Raw genomic sequence first — 18,215 nt, forward strand, 5'->3', positions numbered from 1 at the left:
GACTCAGGGGAGGCCTGGGAGACTGCAGCTATTTTACAAACAAGAGGCAGGGGACATGGAAGGGCCCTGCATGGTCCTGCTTGGTTCCAGCAACCGAGAGGTACAACTTTGTATGCAAGATAATGCGATGTCGTTTTGTTTATTAGCAGGAACAAAAATAGTTTGGTCCTAAAGTAAAATGACTGATTGTTCCAGCACCAGAAAGAGGATAGTGAAGGACACAACCTGAATGAGTATAGAAAGTTGTAGGAGACGGGTAGAAAGGGAATTTTATTTGTCTGAGCCGAAGGCAGCTCAGTTTTGATGTTTATTCCAGAGATTTTCAAAAAAGAGCTTATGGTTCTCTTAGTAGCAAATATTATATTGATGCAAAGCTGGAGTTTGGTTTTCTCTCTGTACAAACGATAAATTTTTTTCATGGAGTATTGGTCTCTTTAATAAGTGGTTGGAAAAGTTGTTCTCTAAATCTGCCTAAACAGCAGAGATTCTGTATCTCACTGGAAGAGGTTTCTGCACCTAGTTCTGAATTCATCCGGCCTTATTATTTTTTTGAAAATAAATGCACAGGGACTTCCCTGGTGGCTCCTTGGTTAAGAATCCGCCCGCCAGTGCAGGGCACACTGGTTCAAGCCCTGGTCTGGGAAGATCCCACGTGCTTTTAGAAACTAGAGCACGGAAAGACTAAGGTCATGTGAAATTTGAAACGCTAAATATTGTCATAGTGTTAAGCAGTTTGAAGATTGTTGGAAGAAATTATTTGTCATTCATTCAAGCAATAAACATTTGATGAATACTTGCAAAACATAAAAAACCTCTAGAGCCCGTGAGCCACAACTACTGGAATCGACGTGCCTAGATCCCATGCTCCGGAACAAGAGAAGCCACCGCATGGAGACACCGACACACTGCAATGAAGAGTCGCCCCCGCTCCACTGCAACTAGAGAAAGCCCACGTGCAACAACGAAGACCCAACGCAGACAAAAATAAATAAATATATAAATAAATGTATTGGGGGGAAAAAAGAAAGAAAATAAATGCACAACAAAATTTCTGCATTTCTGAGAAAGTTAAGCTTCCTTAAAACTGTGTTCCTTTTGGTCTGGTTTTTTTTTTTTTAAAGTCTACTGTCAGGAACTCCCTGGCACTTCAGCGGTTAGGATTCTGCGCTTCCACTGCTAGAGGCCTGTTTTCGATCCTTGATCAGGGAACTAAGATCCTGCAAGCTGCGTGGTGAGGCCGAAAAAACAGCCAAGACAAAATAATCATCTCTTGGCTGTTAAACAAAGTCAAGGACCTTTAGTTCCTCCTCAAGGGCTATTGGGTAATATTCTGAGCCATGTCCTTGGAGCTGTTTGGCAGAGGCTGAAACTCCCAGAAGGTGGAAGAAGTTAATGCATGTTGCCCACAAGCATGTAGACCCCAGACCAGTTGGAACCAGAAGGCTGATGATGTTGAGTCCCCGTTACCTCACCACTGACCAATCAGAAGAATGACCGTGAGCTGATGACGCACCCTGTAACCCTCTCTTCAACATGTAGCCCCTTTCTCTTTTCCCTGTATAGTCCTCAAGCAAAACTTCAGGAGGGGAGAGTTGGTTCTTCGGGACACGAGTCCACCTCTCTTCTGGACTGCCGGCTTCCTCAATAAAGCTATCTTTCCTTTTACCCCAGAGTTGTCTCTCAGTATTGGAGTCCTGAATGATGCAAGACCTGCCTCATCTTCTGTAGTTTTCTCTACATGAAAAATAATTGAGGACTATTTTTCAGAGTTAAGAAATGTGGTTGGATAATCACAACGCCATTAAGCAACACCTCGTTGGACAGCAAAGAGGCGAAGCCGACTGGTAATGACCACACACATCCTGACTGTGAGAAGACTTTCATCTTTATTGTAGTTCCCCAAAAGCTGCATCGCACGGTACTCTTGAACAATCTAAAATAACATACAAACATGCTGAGGCAAGTTAAAAAATTAGGACTGAATTCCCACAATTCAATAATGAGAACTAAAAAAATACAAATTTATGCTTACAAGAATTGGGAGGAAATACCCACTATGCTATAAGTAGAATGGAAATATTATGTAATAGATAAAATCAACAATCTCTCTTGAAAATGTGAGTAAAATTGTATATATGTGTAAATATACAACAGCTACAGTTCTCATCACAAAAGTTTGTAGTAATAAGATGTTTCAAAATGAAGACTATTTCAAAACTATTTAAAATAAATATATAAATATAAAATATAAAAATACAATAATTTTATAGGTGACATTTTCAAAATAAGCCAGTGAAACTTAAGTCATGAGTCATGACCCTGTGGCTGTAATTATATATATATATATTTTTTCTAATTATATATTTTCATGTTATTCCCTCCTATTCTGAGCCACTACACTCCACCTTCAAATGCTTCTAGACTGGGGCAAACAAGTGTATAAAAAATGGGACCTCCAATGTTCGTCTCAGGGGAGATGGAAATGAAATTATCTGAAAATTGAGGTGGTGCCTTCCAAAAGGGTGGAATCTGAATAAACCCTGTTTTCTTATTGTCCTGCCACAGACTCCTAGAAGCACACCCCGCTCCTAGGAGTATAACACGAAAACTGGCCTCCGCTCATTCTAGAAGATGCTGGCTTCTTCTCGATGATCTGCACAAGAGGCTTCTCCCTTCCTTCTTCACGGCTGTCGTCAGTGTCTGGATTGACCTCTTGTTGAACATCCTCATCTCTCCTGGGCTCTGTGATCTGGAAGTAAGAGAAGGAGCAAGGATGTCAGATTTCAAAGTGGCAACTGTCCAGATATAAAGGTTTTCACATTCTTAGTCAATTCTAACCAGAATTGAGACTCATTTATGATTGGAGTTTTATCTCAAATTCTCCATTCTGAACCCCAGTCCTGAACCATTCATTGTTTTCAAGTGCGATTCTTGGACTTTGGTGACCCTGACTCCAAAAACTACTGAATACACCCAAGGTCAGGCCCAGTAATCTGCTTTATAGCCCAGACTCCAGGTGATTCTGCTCAGGGAGCTGGCATTTGGAGAATGCTGCTTTAGTCTTAACTCACCTTGGTCCTTTGGCACCACTTAAATTCTGAACTTGGAAGCACACTACAGACATCACTGACAAGTCAACATCGTGGACCAGGAGACCTGAGGCCGGATCCCTAACCCTAACCCTGCATCCTAATGTCTATGTTATTATTAATTTTTCATTTATTTACTTATTTTCTTTCTTTTATTTTTGGCTGCATTGGGTCTCTGTTGCTGTGTGTGGGCTTTCTCTAGTTGTGGTGAGCGAGGACTACTCTCCGTTGCTTCTCCTGACGGCTTCTCTCGTTGCGGAGCACGGGCTCTAGGCGCACAGGCTAAGTAGTTGCGACTTGCGGGCTCTAGAACGCAGGCTCAGTAGTTGTGGCTCGTGGGCTCTAGAGCGCAGGCGCAGTAGTTGTGGCGCACGGGCTTAGTTGCTCCGTGGCATGTGGGGTCTTCCCGGACCAGTGCTCAAACCTGTGTGCCCTGCATTGGCAGGCGGTTTCTTAACCACTGTGCCAACAGGGAAGTCCCTGGGTCCTAATGTTTAAATAATACTCAGCCCTAAACTTGGTTAGTGTTATGTGCTGAATGTTTGTGTCCCCCAAAATTCTTATGTTGAAATCTTAAAATCTTAACCCCTAAGGTGCTGGTATTAGGAGGTGGGGTCTTTGGGAGGTTATTAGGTCATGGGGTAAAGCCCTCATGAATGAGATTATTGCCCTTGTAAAAGAGACCGTGCTGTGTTGTTTCTAAGCAACGCAGTCTGTAGTAGGGCAGGTTGAATGGATGAAGACAGCTAGTTTGCAAGATTTAAACCAAATGTTTGCTCAATCCTCTGCCCACATGTAGAACTCTAATGTGTCAATTGTAATAAGCCATGCTGAAGATGGCATTCGTTAACCTTCAGTCGTTGTGATAAACCCCCTTGACCATAAACGTGAGGGGGAAAAGGTGAATTGTACTAGAGGAATCATTGGTCCAGAAGTGGTGAGTCAGGGGGAATAAAGAGTCACAGGTGATCTGGCCATAGGCAATTTGAAAGTAAATTTGGATGAATATAAAGCTAGTCATAATTCATCTTTTCTTATTGAACGTGTGGGCTGTTCTATCTAATATCCTGTTTGTAGACATTTACTTTGTTGTAGATAAATGCTAGAACCCATAACCCTGAGGGATGTAAGGCCAAAAATGAATGAAAAAGAGAAACTGGAAACACAGTATATGGAAAAGAATCACCATCTCGTCAAAGCTGTTATTTGGACCCAATTGCATTGGGTGAAATAACTTCAGTGAGACCCATGCATCTGGGACAAACTGGTTTCCCCGAGGTCTGGTGCCCACGGGCCTCGCGGTGCTGGTGTCTGTGTGTGGCTGTCAGTCCGTGGCTGGCGCAGAGTCGGCACGTGGCTGTGTGCCTGGCTGGCCCCCTTCACAGCGTGAGAGGTGATGTGGGTCCAGCAGTGGGATTCCTCCGATTTCCTCAGTAGACAACACGTCATTCCACCCGCACCTTTGCGCACCCAGACCTACCTTTGCGCAGGCCGATGACCTCAGGCCTGCGTGGTCCTGGGGCCTCTGGGGCAAGAGGGCGCGATCTCTTCCCCACACCCAGAGCTCTGGATCAAAAGCCTGGATCTGGAAAGACAAACAGCCCCTGGCAATGAGGATGCCGCTGCCTCCCATTGCCAAGCCTCCGGTTCTTTCTCGTCTGTCCCCAAGTCCCAAACCGAGTCCCCCATGATCCCCACCTCCTCCCTGTCCCTCCCCCTCCCCAAGACCGCCACAGCCCACCCACCTGCTCGCACTCTTCCCGAGTGACCCATGTCTTCCAGCCCATGGAACGGATGAACTGGGAACGCAGTTTGTGGAACAAGGCATGCTGCGAGCTGTTCTTTCCATAGAGGAACGAAACGATGGCCTGCTTGGGGGCCTGGTTGTTCTCTTCCATGTCGCTGGCCACATAGCTGGGGAAAGACATCAGGTCGCTGTCATCAGGACAGGAAGGGCCTCCACTTGAGATCAGCTTCCCAGAAAAGAGGCAGGCTGAGCATCCTCACACGACCCACCCAGCCCTGCCCAGCGTCACCGGGAGCCGCCCAGTCATCAAGGAGCCACTGCCAGGCAGGACCTTCAGAAGGGTGCCTCTCACACCTTGATGCTGAGGACACGATCCAAACCCCCCGTTCCCTTCAACTTGTTTTATGTGCACACACCTCTCTTCCTATGTTGTAGGTACATGTACAGTTCCTGAGGGCAGGAGCTGATCTGATCTGTTTCTGCATTCATCTCTCTCCTAGCAAATGACACATTTAGGGCTTGGTTCATATTGATGCATGGATTCAACAGCCTTTTGTGAATCTCTGTTCCCACCACCTCATATTCCCCAGCATGTAGGGTGTACTTTATAAGGTTTGTTAGATGAATGAATGAATGAATGAATGAATGAACATTTTATCTCATGGCCAAATGCAATACTGATTACCTACAAGTCTCACAATAACAAACATTTGCCCAATGAAAGGAATTGTGCTGAGTGTTTTGGGAATGCATTGACATTTTGACGAGACCTGCCTTCCACATGGTGTGTAGTCTAGTGGGACCGGGGAAGGGGAAGGGGGGAGATAAGAAATGACTATAATGCAAAGCATCACATTATAATACAATTTGAACTAAAGTGCCTCTGGGATGCAGAAGTTAGGGAGATGGGGCATCGTGAAGGTTTTGGTGTTTGAACCCACTTTAAGGATAAGGTCGTTTTCTTCAGATAAATGTATGGCAAAGATACCTGGATAGAAAGCTCAATAGAAACTTAGAGGGCAGGGTATTTGGAAGGAGCAGTGAAACACAGGAATAAAGTATCAGGACGGTGTGCTGGAGATTGCAGAGAGAGTTAAATCCCAACGCAGAACTCTGGCCTTGATTTGGCATGTCATTAGCCAATGAAATTGTGTGAAGCGGTCAGACCTGTGTTTTGGAAGGATGTTCAGGCAAATAGAGCCAACTGGCTTGGGAGACTTGGAAGAAACATCAGTGGGGAGCATTTGACACCAAATCCGCGCTATGTGATACGGGCCCCGATTGTGGCATTTGTCGTGGGAATGCAGAAACGGAAGATAATCACACTTGGTGCTGATGTCGGAAGACCTGAGACCGGAGAATTCGAACCGGAAACGTCTCAAGTCTGTTACTCGGGGGCAGGATGGTGTCAGTTCTTTCTTCCTCTCCTCTTAGGAAAGTTTTGCGTTTTGCTTTGTTTCTTTCAGTGTTTTAATTGACATTAGGGTAGTTTGTTTTGACCATGAATGCTATAAAAAACAGAACATGGTTTGAAAAAGAAACCACGGTACCGTAATCCTGTCATTTTCACACCTAGAGTCAGTACAAAGGGGTTTAAAAAAATAGATGAAAGGTCAGAGCCCCACGTCTCTCCCTCTGCCCTCCCAGGGTGTTGAATATTGATGGCGGGGATGGAGCAAGGTACTCACAGAGCTATGAAGAAATGGATTCTCTGGAATTGCCAGGAGAGGAGCCCGGCCCGGCTGACATACGCTATCACCATCAACAGGAGATACTGATGGAAAGAGGGGGAAAAACGTAGGAGAGAGGTCACATCCTGGAAGAGGAGAAAGAGTGGGAGGGAGAAGGGAGCAGGGGACGAGGAATGGGTGGTGCCACTTGGAGGAGAGACCCCCGTGTGGGGTGAGCCTGATTATTTGGGGAAGGGGAGAGGACAGAAGGTCAGAGTTGGCGGCGCTCCAAGGATGGGAGGCTGTGGGATTGAGGGCGTGGACTTAGGGCCGCGGGCACAGGACGGTGTTCGATGAACCGGAGCCAAGGCGAGTCCCCAGGAGCTGAGAGGAGAGGGGACTTAGGCAGCAACCACCAAAGGGGCACTCCTGGGGCTCAGATCCCAGAGGGGACCTCGAGGCCCCTGGAGGGAAGTGTTGACAAGGCATGAGGTTAGGAGGGGAGTGGAAACGTGGGTGTAGAAAGCACCCAGCGCGCCCACCTAGAACAGGCGCTGGAGCAGGAATCCATCTCAGTGGGTGACTGACCTTGTCAGATACTTCCAGGTTTTTGTCCCAGGCGAGGAATTTCTTAACGACGGGATCCTCTGTGAAAAGAGGGCAGATGTTGCCAGTGGGAACAGGGCTGTCGTGGGAGCATTCCAGAGCCAAGAGGGTGAACAGCGCCCCCCTGGGGAAATGCCAAGATGTGGCCCAGGGTGAAGCTGACGGAAAGAGGGGAGGGAAGACCGTTCACTGTGGGAGGAAAGGGGGTGACTCCCCTTCTTGGGGGGCCGAGTGACAGGGAGTGATGCCCCTTCATCATGCATTCACGTACCTGCAGAGGGCATCAAGATACTCTCAGCCAATGTCTCAATTGACAGTCATGTCATGGGGTGAAGATGGCTTGTCAGCCCCTCCTCCCCCCACCCCGAACATGCCAGTAAGATTCAAAAGGCCAGTAAGAGCTAGAGTCTCGGGTACAGTTGAAACCAAGCGAACCTAATCCTGTATCATTTCTAAATCTAACCTAGTCTTGTATCATTTCTAAGTCTAACCTCATCCTGTATCTTTTATGTGTCCCCCGTATCCTTTATCCGTAGACAGTCCGCCAGGGACGGAGAGCACACCAAGTAGCAGGGAATTCTTTTCCACTGGGAAAGTGTAGTCATGGGAAGTTTTGGTTTGTTTGTTTTTCAAGTATAGGATTGGAGGTTGCTGGGCAGGGCGGTGGGTCCTTACCAAGCATCCACTTGAAGACCTTGTGGTGCTCAGGCAGCACTGAAGACACCCGCTGTCGCTTCAGCTTCATCTTGAGCTCACTGAACGACTCCACGACCCAGGTGTCGGCCTCGTGGTGCTCAGGCAGCACTGAAGACACCCGCTGTCGCTTCAGCTTCATCTTGAGCCCACTGAACGACTCCACGACCCAGGTGTCGGCCTCGTGGTGCTCAGGCAGCACTGAAGACACCCGCTGTCGCTTCAGCTTCATCTTGAGCTCACTGAACGACTCCACGACCCAGGTGTCGGCCTCGTGGTGCTCAGGCAGCACTGAAGACACCCGCTGTCGCTTCAGCTTCATCTTGAGCCCACTCAGCGACTCCACGACCCAGGTGTCCTGGGCCTCAGCGGCCGTGTTGCCCTCCACCTCCGCTCTGAACGCCACTGAGCTCCCCCTCTTACAGCCGGGGCGCTGAGGCGGGGGGCTGCAACCAGCCCAGGGAGCTGACGAAGAAGAGACTACAGTATGATGCTCTCGTCTTGGGAATTCAGCCACTGGTGACCACCCAACCCCACCCCGACTCCGCCTCCCCCCCCGAAGCACCCCCGTGCTTTCCAGTCTCACAGACCGCTGACCTTGCCCCAAGTCATCTTTCCATCTTTCTCTGTCCATATCTACCTATCCCTCCCCTGACTCTTTTTGTCATTTGTCCAGCTTCCCGTTCTCGAAACTTTCTCATGGTAGATAATTTCTCCCACCAGGAATTAAAAAAAAAAAGAACCCTCCCCTTGTTTCCTCTCTCCTCTTCTCTCATCCTTGGATCTCATCTCCTAACCCTGTTTCTTGCTCCCCAGGTGTTCCGTGTCCCCAGCTCCTGTGCTCTCCTCCCTCAATCCCTGGCTTTCTGAATGTCTCCTTTCTTTCATAGGCACCTTATGCAGGTGCTCCTTCCCGACCTCTGTACCCTTTCCTCCTTACTGGTCAAATCTCTGAAATTCCTTCTCATGCCAGCCCCCTCACCTGACGGTCCTGGGCTTTCTTCATAGACAGTCAACTCCAGGGGGTACCCTGAAGAGCTGGACTGGGAGTTCAGCTCCTCAGCCTGGGAAGTTGGGTGACGATTGTCCATGATGTCTCCCAGACTCTTCCCTTCCTCGAAGCCTAGACTCTGCTTTGTCCCAACTCTTCTTCTGGACTTGGGCTAAACACAAGTGGTCGTCCCTTCTGCAAGCTGCGGGGCAACTGTCAGTGGAGAGAAGCTCTGGCGAGATTCTGTTGTCTACTACTGCTGCCAAGCACCAAGGAGTCTGGTCCATCCAATCGGGAAGGTCGGAAGCCTCTAATGTCATCATCGGAGTTTGAAGGAAACCAGTTTGAAGGAAAACACAACTGTCAGACCTATGCGTGCACTTGTCCCAGAGATCAGGGGTAAATGGTATCTCCTGCCACTGACCCAACCTCTGCCCGTCCTCCAAAATCCCCCTCAAGGTATCCAGACCCCTCTCTTTTTTTTGTCATAAATGGCAAAATTTTATTCTTTTTTTTCTTCATCTTTATTTTTAATTTCTTTTTGCTTTATAACAAATTTAATCAGTTATACATATACATATGTTCCCATATCCCCTCCCTTTTGCGTCTCCCTCCCACCCTCCCTATCCCACCCCTCCAGGCGGACACAAAGCACCGAGCTGATCTCCCTGTGCTATGCGGCTGCTTCCCACTAGCTATCTACCTTACGTTTGGTAGTGTATATATGTCCATGCTGCTCTTTCACTTTGTCACAGCTTACCCTTCCCCCTCCCCACATCCTCAAGTCCATTCTCTAGTAGGTTTGTGTCTTTATTCCTGTCTTACCCCTATGTTCTTCATGACATTTTTTTTTCTTAAATTCCATATATATGTGTCAGCATACAGTATTTGTCTTTCTCTTTCTGACTTACTTCACTCTGTATGACAGACTCTAGGTCCATCCACCTCATTACAAATAGCTCAATTTCGTTTCTTTTTATGGCTGAGTAATATTCCATTGTATATATGTGCCACATCTTCTTTACCCATTCATCCGATGATGGACACTTAGGTTGTTTCCATCTCTGGGCTATTGTAAATAGGGCTGCTATGAACATTTTGGTACATGTCTCTTTTTGAATTATGGTTTTCTCAGGGTATATGCCCAGTAGTGGGATTGCTGGGTCATATGGTAGTTCTATTTGTAGTTTTATAAGGAACCTCCATACCGTTCTCCATAGTGGCTGTACCAATTCACATTCCCACCAGCAGTGCAAGAGTGTTCCCTTTTCTCCACACCCTCTCCAGCATTTATTGTTTCTAGATTTTTTGATGATGTCCATTCTGACTGGTGTGAGATGATATCTCATTGTAGTTTTGATTTGCATTTCTCTAATGAGTAAAGATGTTGAGCATCCTTTCATGTGTTTGTTGGCAGTCTGTATATCTTCTGTGGAGAAATGTCTATTTAGGTCTTCTGCCCATTTTTGGATTGGTTTGTTTGTTTTTTTTGTTATTGAGCTGCATGAGCTGCTTATAAATTTTGGAGATTAAGCCTTTGTCAGTTGCTTCATTTGCAAATATTTTCTCCCATTCTGAGGGTTGTCTTTTGGTCTTGTTTATGGTTTCCTTTGCTGTGCAAAAGCTTTGAAGTTTCATTAGGTCCCATGTGTTTATTTTTGTCTTTATTTCCATTTCTCTAGGAGGTGGGTCCAAAAGGATCTTGCTGTGATTTATGTCATAGAGTGTTCTGCCTATGTTTTCCTCTAAGAGTTTGATAGTGTCTGGCCTTACATTTAGGTCTTTAATCCATTTTGAGCTAATTTTTGTGTATGGTGTTAGGGAGTGATCTAATCTCATACTTTTACATGTCCCTATCCAGTTTTCCCAGCACCACTTATTGAAGAGACTGTCCTTTCTCCACTGTACATTCCTGCCTCCTTTATCAAAGATAAGGTGACCATATGTCCGTGGGTTTATCTCTGGGCTTTCTATCCTGTTCCATTGATCTATCTTTCTGTTTTGGTGCCAGTACCATACTGTCTTGATTACTGTAGCTTTGCAGTATAGTCTGAAGTCAGGGAGCCTGATTCCTCCAGCTCCATTTTTCGTTCTCAAGATTGCTTTGGCTATTCGCGGTCTTTTGTGTTTCCATACACATGGTGAAACTTTTTTGCTCTAGTTCTGTGAAAAATGCCATTGGTAGTTTGATAGGGATTGCATTGAATCTGTAGATTGCTTTGGGTAGTAGAGTCATTTTCACAATGTTGATTCTTCCAATCCAAGAACATGGTACATCTCTCCATCTATTTGTATCATCTGTAATTTCTTTCATCAGTGTCTTATAATTTTCTGCATACAGGTCTTTTGTCTCCTTAGGTAGGTTTATTCCTAGATATTTTATTCTTTTTGTTGCAATGGTAAATGGGAGTGTTTCCTTGATTTCACTTTCAGATTTTTCATCATTAGTATATAGGAATGCCAGAGATTTCTGTGCATTAATTTTGTATCCTGCACCTCTACCAAATTCATTGATTAGCTCTAGTAGTTTTCTGGTAGCATCTTTAGGATTCTCTATGTATAGTATCATGTCATCTGCAAACAGTGACAGCTTTACTTCTTCTTTTCCCATTTGGATTCCTTTTATTTCCTTTTCTTCTCTGATTGCTGTGTCTAAAACTTCCAAAACTATGTTGAATAAGAGTGGTGAGAGTGGGCAACCTTGTCTTGTTCCTGATCTTAGTGGAAATGGTTTCAGTTTTTCACCATTGAGGACGATGCTGGCTGTGGGTTTGTCATATATGGCCTTTATTATGTTGAGGAAAGTTCCCTCTATGCCTACTTTCTGCAGGGTTTTTATCATAAATGGGTGTTGAATTTTGTCGAAAGCTTTCTCTGCATCTATTGAGATGATCATATGGTTTTTCTCCTTCAGTTTGTTAATATGGTGTATCACATTGATTGATTTGCATATATTGAAGAATCCTTGCATTCCTGGAATAAACCCCACTTGATCATGGTGTATGATCCTTTTAATGTGCTGTTGGATTCTGTTTGCTAGTATTTTGTTGAGGATTTTTGCATCTATGTTCATCAGTGATATTGGCCTGTAGTTTTCTTTCTTTGTGACATCCTTGCCTGGTTTTGGTATCAAGGTGATGGTGGCCTCGTAGAATGAGTTTGGGAGTGTTCCTCCCTCTGCTATATTTTGGAAGAGTTTGAGAAGGATAGGTGTTAGCTCTTCTCTAAATGCTTGATAGAATTCGCCTGTGAAGCCATCTGGTCCTGGGCTTTTGTTTCTTGGAAGATTTTTATCACAGTTTCAATTTCAGTGCTTGTGATTGGTCTGTTCATATTTTCTATTTCTTCCTGACTCAGTCTTGGCAGGTTGTGCATTTCTAAGAATTTGTCCATTTCTTCCAGGTTGTCCATTTTATTGGCATAGAGTTGCTTGTAGTAATCTCTCCTGATCTTTTGTATTTCTGCAATGTCAGTTGTTACTTCTCCTTTTTCATTTCTAATTCTATTGATTTGAGTCTTCTCCCTTTTTTTTCTTGATGAGTCTGGCTAATGGTTTATCAATTTTGTTTATCTTCTCAAAGAACCAGCTTTTATTTTTATTGATCTTTGCTATCGTTTCCTTCATTTCTTTTTCATTTATTTCTGATCTGATTTTTATGATTTCTTTCCTTCTGCTAACTTTGGGATGTTTTTGTTCTTCTTTCTCTAATTGCTTTAGGTGCAAGATTAGGTTATTTATTCGAGATGTTTCCTGTTTCTTAAGGTGGGATTGTATTGCTATAAACTTCCCTCTTAGAACTGCTTTTGCTGCATCCCATAGGTTTTGGGTCGTCGTGTCTCCATTGTCCTTTGTTTCTAGGTATTTTTTAATTTCCTCTTTGATTTCTTCAGTGATCACTTCGTTATTAAGTAGTGTATTGTTTAGCCTCCATGTGTTTGTATGTTTTACAGCTCTTTTCCTGTAATTGATGTCTAGTCTCATAGCATTGTGTTCGGAAAAGATACTTGATACAATTTCAATTCAAACAAATTTTTTTTTAGCTAAGTAGTATTCCATTATATATATATATATCACATCTTCTTTACCCATTCATCTCTTAATAAACACTTAGCTTGCTTCCATATGTTGTCAATTGTAAATAATGCTGCCATGAACATTAGGGTGCATATATCTTTTCAAATTAATATTTTTTGGTTTTATTTTTTTCGATATATATCCAGGAATGAAAATGCTGTGTCATATGGTAGTTCTAATTTTTTTTTACAAGTTTATTGGAGTACAATTGATTCACAATGGCGTATTAGTTTCTGCTTTATAACAAAGCGAATCAGTTATACATATACACCTGTTCCCATATCCCCTCCCTCTTGTGTCTCCCTCCCTCCCACCCTGGACCCCTCTTTACCGCTTCCCAGCAGGTGCACTGTCCTTTCCCTGCTGGACTCTCCCTCTCCCTCCCATTCCTCTTCCACGGCCTGGTGTGAGAGTGGGGAGAGGGACAAGGAAACTTAGGGGAAGCAGCAACGTTTCAGCCTTATAAGAGTGAGATAATGGCTTCCGTGGTGGTGCAGTGGTTGAGAGTCCACCTGCCGATGCAGGGGACACGGGTTGGTACCCCGGTTCGGGAAGATCCCACATGCCGCAGAGTGGCTGGGCCCATGAGCCATGGCCGCTGAGCCTGCGCGTCTGGAGCCTGTGCTCCGCAACGGGAGAGGCCACAACCGTGAGAGGCCCGCGTACCCCCCCCAAAAAAAGTAAATAAAGAGTGAGATAAGTATGTAAAAAAAGATCCCAGGTACATCGACTCAGTGGATTAAAAAGTTACGTTAAAACACGCACTTTGGCAAAGCTCTTTGGCTGAATGTTTACTGACACTGCGTTCAGAATTCTGTACTGGGGGAGTACACGTCCGCTCCCCTCAGGCACCTTTGAGTCCAAGAGCCATTTGGAGAAGCTAAAATCATAGAAAACTACAGGTGCTCACGCACCCTTCAAAGGGTGTCTACAAACACACACACACACACACACACACACACACACACACAAAGGGCACCTTTGGATGTCACAAAGTCCATGGATTGTCCAAAGCCTGCCCCTTGATTCCAGTTAAGAAGTTCTAGTCTGCTTATCAAAATCTTGAGAATGTGGTATCACTGTTGACCCAGAGATTTCACTACCTGAATAAAAATGTCACATGTACAAAATACTAAATGGAAAAAACTCCAGTTCAACACAGATTATTTTTCTGAATAAAAATGTCACATGTGCAAAAAGATTAAATGGAAAAATTTCCAATTCCAGACAGGTTATTTTTCTATGAGGGTAGGAAGTATATGGTAGCCGAGATGCAGAGAAGAAAATAGCCAACTCAGGGTCATGCAGTGTCACTGGAAGCTTCTTCTGAACCTCCCAACTCGTACTTCCACTCCTCCCCTTGGGGTCTGAGTCTTGCTTTTTTTCTTGGGTTTCCCTGGTGGCACAGTGGTCAAGAATCCGCCTGCCGATGCAGGGGACACAGGTTCGAGCCCTGGTCCGGGAAGATCCCACATACCGCGGAGCACCTAACGCCCGTGCGCCACAACTACTGAGCCTGCAAGCCATAACTCCTCAGCCCGCGAGCCACAACTACTGAGCCCACGCGCCTAGGGCCCATGCTCTGCCGCAAAGAGAAGCCACCTCGATGAGAAGCCTGCACACCGCACCGAAGAGTAGCCCCCGCTCGCCGCGACTAGAGAAAGCCTGTGCCCAGCAACGAAGACCCAATGCAGCCGAAAATAAGTAAAACAAAAATCTTAAGAAAAAAAAGAATTCTCATTGTTGTGCAACCATCCCGACCATCCATCTCCAGAATGTTTTCATCCTGTCAAAGTGAAACTCTGTCCCCATTAAACACTGACTCCCCATCCCCCTCCCAGCCCCTGACACCCGCCACTCCACTTTCTGCCTCTATGAATTTGACCCGTCTGGGGACCTCACAGAAGTGGAATCATGTAACATTTGTCCATTTGTATCTGATGTATCCACTTAGCTTAATGTCTTCACGTGTCATCTGTGTGGTAGCCTGTGTCAAAATTTTCTTCCTAGACCCCAAAGCCAGTGTGGACAGTACACAGTGAGTGAGAAGGAAATAAAACCGTGGGTCTGAAGAAGTTCAGGTGTTTGCCAAGTGCAGTGGGAAAGCAGTGAATGAGAGGTGTCCTGATCCAGTTTGCACTGAAAGGGGAACAATTGATTTTGGCTGCTGCATAAATGGATGGGGTGGGGATTCAGTAAGAGTGGAAGTCGGGAGACCCAGATAAGGTTAGGAATTTGGCGTGGTAGTCCAGGAAGACGATGTCTGAGAAGATGGAGAGAAGTAAACAGGTTCTCTCTATTTGGAGGGAGAATCAGCAGGGCTCATCGGGGGATCAGATTGCGGGGAGGTAGCGGGGCGCTGTTCTGTTTACTCTGTGTGCACGTGTGTGCTTATGCCTCTACTGCTGAGACTTAATTGTTTCTACCGAGAAACACTAACCTTTCCTCTTAAAAGTGGAATTGTTAAATTTTCACTGTTAATACAAAGAAATGTCAATCTTTAAAAAATACATAAATGGTCTTTGTATCAATTAGAAACTTTCCTTCCTGTTTGTGGGTGAATAATATCTGTTGTGTGAATATACACACCACATTTTCTTGATCCATTCATCTGTCAGTGAACACTTGGTTTGTTTCCACATTTTGGCTCTGAATCTTGCTTTTGAATTATTGTTTGGACTTTGATGAGAAGTATCTCTGTTGTTCAGGATATGCCCAGAGGTTTATTCCATCTTCTGATCACTTCCATATTTCTAATTAGCCCAAGCAATGCATACGTAGAGTCAAATCAGTTCATCCAAGGTGCAGGGACTGAGTGTCTCTTTGGTTTGCACTCGTGGACTTTCTGAGATGTTCTAGGTCTCAGAGGCCGTGCAAAGAGTGTCTGAGGTCCTCCAGAGCTGCCACAGCCTGGCTCTCCGCAGGGTCTGCACTGCTGGGAAAAGCACTGCTGCTTGAGGACCTGTGTCCCTCTGCTGTAGACGTTGCATTGTTAGCAGGCAAATGAATTCAGATTTGCGTTCATCATGCTCTCAACCATCACAGCTGATTGGGTCCTTGTATAACAAAACAGAAGTTCACTCTCCCTCTTGGCTAACAGGCTTTCAAATATTAGAAGGTTGGTATTCTGTCCCCATGAAAATTTCTCTTGTATACTGTGAAATACCCTGATTGCTTTATCTAGTCTTCAGATCTGGATTTGCATAATCCCACCCCACCGCACCTTGTCCAAATGTGCTACAGTCGGGTGGGACCCATCTTAAGATGTGTTGGTATGTTGTCCAAAAATGGCGTAAACAGCCCAGATTGAATGTGATGTTGTAAGTGAGCAGGACCTTGTGGGGCCTTCCTGGGACAGATTCTCCCCATGTCTTCTGCCTGCTTCTTGTCTTTAGAAAATTTTAGCCTCCTAGCCTCCCGTGAGTTGGAAACAAACAATTTAATCAGAGAAGGGAGAAAGTGCCAAAAGAAAGGAAAAGAGTCCCAAAAGACCAAATAATACTAGTGTAGCCGTTAAACAAAGTCAAGGACCTTTAGTTCCTCCTCAAGGGCTGTAGATACTGTTCTGAGCCACGTCCTTGGAGCTGTTTTGCAGAGACTGAAGCCCCCAGCAGGGGGGAGGAAGGTAACTGCATGCTGCCCACAAGCACGTAGACCCCAGACCAGCTGGAACCAGCCGGTTGATGATGTTGACCTCAGATTACCTCACCACCAACCAATCGGAAGAATGTCCACAAGCTGACCACACACCCCTCAGCCTCCTCTCCCTCACCCCACTCGTTTGTAATTCACTTTAAACATTTTTTAAATTTTATATTGGGAGTATAGTTGATTTACAGTGTTGTGTTAGTTTCCGGTGTACAGCAAAGTGATTCAGTTATATGGACACAGATATCTATTCTTTTTCAGATTGTTTTCCCATTTAGGTTATTACCGAATTTTGCTTTTTTTTCGTGGTGCTGTGTGGCTTGTAGGATCTCAGTTCCCTGACCAGGGATTGACCCCGGGCCACGGCCGTGAAAGACCAGAATCCTAACCTCTGGGCCACCAGGGAACTCCCTAGGTTAATACAGAATATTGAGTAGAGATCCCTGTGCTCTACAGGAGGTCCTTGTTGATTTCCTGTTTTATATATAGTTGTGTGCATATGTTAGCCCCAACCTCCTGATCTATCCCTCTCCCCCACCTTTTCCCTTTGGTAAACCTCAGTTTTTTTCCTATGTCTGTGAGTCTGTTTCTGTTTTGTTAAGAAGTTCATTCGTATCACTGTTTTAGATTCCACATAGGAGTGATAGCATATGGTATTTGTCTTTGTCTGACATCCTTCACTTAGTATGATAATCTCTAGGTCCATCCATGTTGCTGCACATGGCATAATCTCATATTTTTTTATGGCTGAGTAGTATTCCATCACACGTATGTACCACATCTTCCCTATCCATTCCTCTGTCGATGGACATTTACGTTGCTTCCATGTCTTGGCTATTGTAAATCGTACTGCTATACATATTGGGGTGCATGTGTCTTCTTGAATTATGGTTTTCTCTGGGTATATGCCCAGGAGTGGGATTGCTGGGTCCTACGGTAGCTCTAGCTTTAGTGTTTTGAGGAACCTCCACACTGTTCTGCATAGCGGCAGCACCAGTGTACATTCCCACCGACAGCCTCACCCCATCTGTAAACACCTTTCCCTGAAAGCCACTGGGGAGTGGGGGCCTTTTGAGCCCTAGAGACCTGGACCCCTTGCTTGTTGCCCTGCCATAAACGTGGCACTTTCCTTCACCGTGACCCGTGTCAGTAGACTGGCTTTAGTGCGTGCGGGCGAGTGGACCCAAGTTTGGTTCAGTAACAGCGTGTTTGGAGATAAGCAAAACTATCACCTCTCCTCCTCTCTTTTCCTCCTGTGGATGCAGTTTAATATAACAACGGCTGTAGCTCTAGTGCAGAAATATCAGTAGGGTGAAGCAGAAGGGCTTTGCCAATACAATCCTTTGGGCATGAGAGTCATGTGGAGAAAATATTCCAACACAGATGCCTGGACCCAGCCTCACAGATTCTAATTCCACAGCACTGAGCCAGGGCCTAATTTTAACCTTCTCAATTGACATGCTTGTGATTTGGAAATGACTGGGTGGGATGTGCCACCCAGGCTGGTGCAGTAGGGGGTCTTCAAGGTGTCGTTGAATGCAATAAGCAGGAGGGAGGTGAACCGTGACCTGGATTTCAACCAGGCAGCCTCTGGCAGGGCTGTGGCCGGGCCATGGGTCCACAGCTGAGCGGACGTCTGCGTCAGCCTGCAGTCCTCCTGCCAACGGGTCCGTGACAAGCCCTCCAGCGGCCTGGT

General features: G+C 45.5%; 1 protein-coding gene across 1 annotated transcript; it reads right to left on the reverse strand.

The window, feature by feature from the left end:
- Nucleotides 1-2,569: 2,569 nt before the first annotated feature.
- On the reverse strand, nucleotides 2,570-7,857 carry LOC132494213 (speedy protein E4A-like). Its single transcript, XM_060105224.1, has 6 exons — nucleotides 7,788-7,857; nucleotides 7,095-7,153; nucleotides 6,525-6,610; nucleotides 4,835-5,003; nucleotides 4,570-4,674; nucleotides 2,570-2,749 (listed from the first exon to the last, which is right to left on the reverse strand). The coding sequence occupies exons 1-6, from the start codon at nucleotides 7,855-7,857 to the stop codon at nucleotides 2,570-2,572; spliced, it is 669 nt and encodes a 222-aa protein (XP_059961207.1).
- Between the last annotated feature and the right edge of the window lie 10,358 nt (nucleotides 7,858-18,215).

This window comes from Mesoplodon densirostris, chromosome 7, assembly GCF_025265405.1.
Source record: "Mesoplodon densirostris isolate mMesDen1 chromosome 7, mMesDen1 primary haplotype, whole genome shotgun sequence".
Classification (NCBI taxonomy): Eukaryota; Metazoa; Chordata; class Mammalia; order Artiodactyla; family Ziphiidae; genus Mesoplodon; species Mesoplodon densirostris.

Bases quoted from the DNA above. Each gene is read 5' to 3' on its own strand.
- LOC132494213 (XM_060105224.1), bottom strand. From the start codon at position 7,857: ATGAAGCTGAAGCGACAGCGGGTGTCTTCAGTGCTGCCTGAGCACCAC. The intron at 6,611-7,094 runs GTCAGTCACCCA...TCTTTCCATCAG, and splicing joins ACCTGGAAGTATCTGACAAG to TATCTCCTGTTGATGGTGAT. The intron at 2,750-4,569 runs GTAGGTCTGGGT...TCTTACTTCCAG, and splicing joins GGTCATCGGCCTGCGCAAAG to ATCACAGAGCCCAGGAGAGA.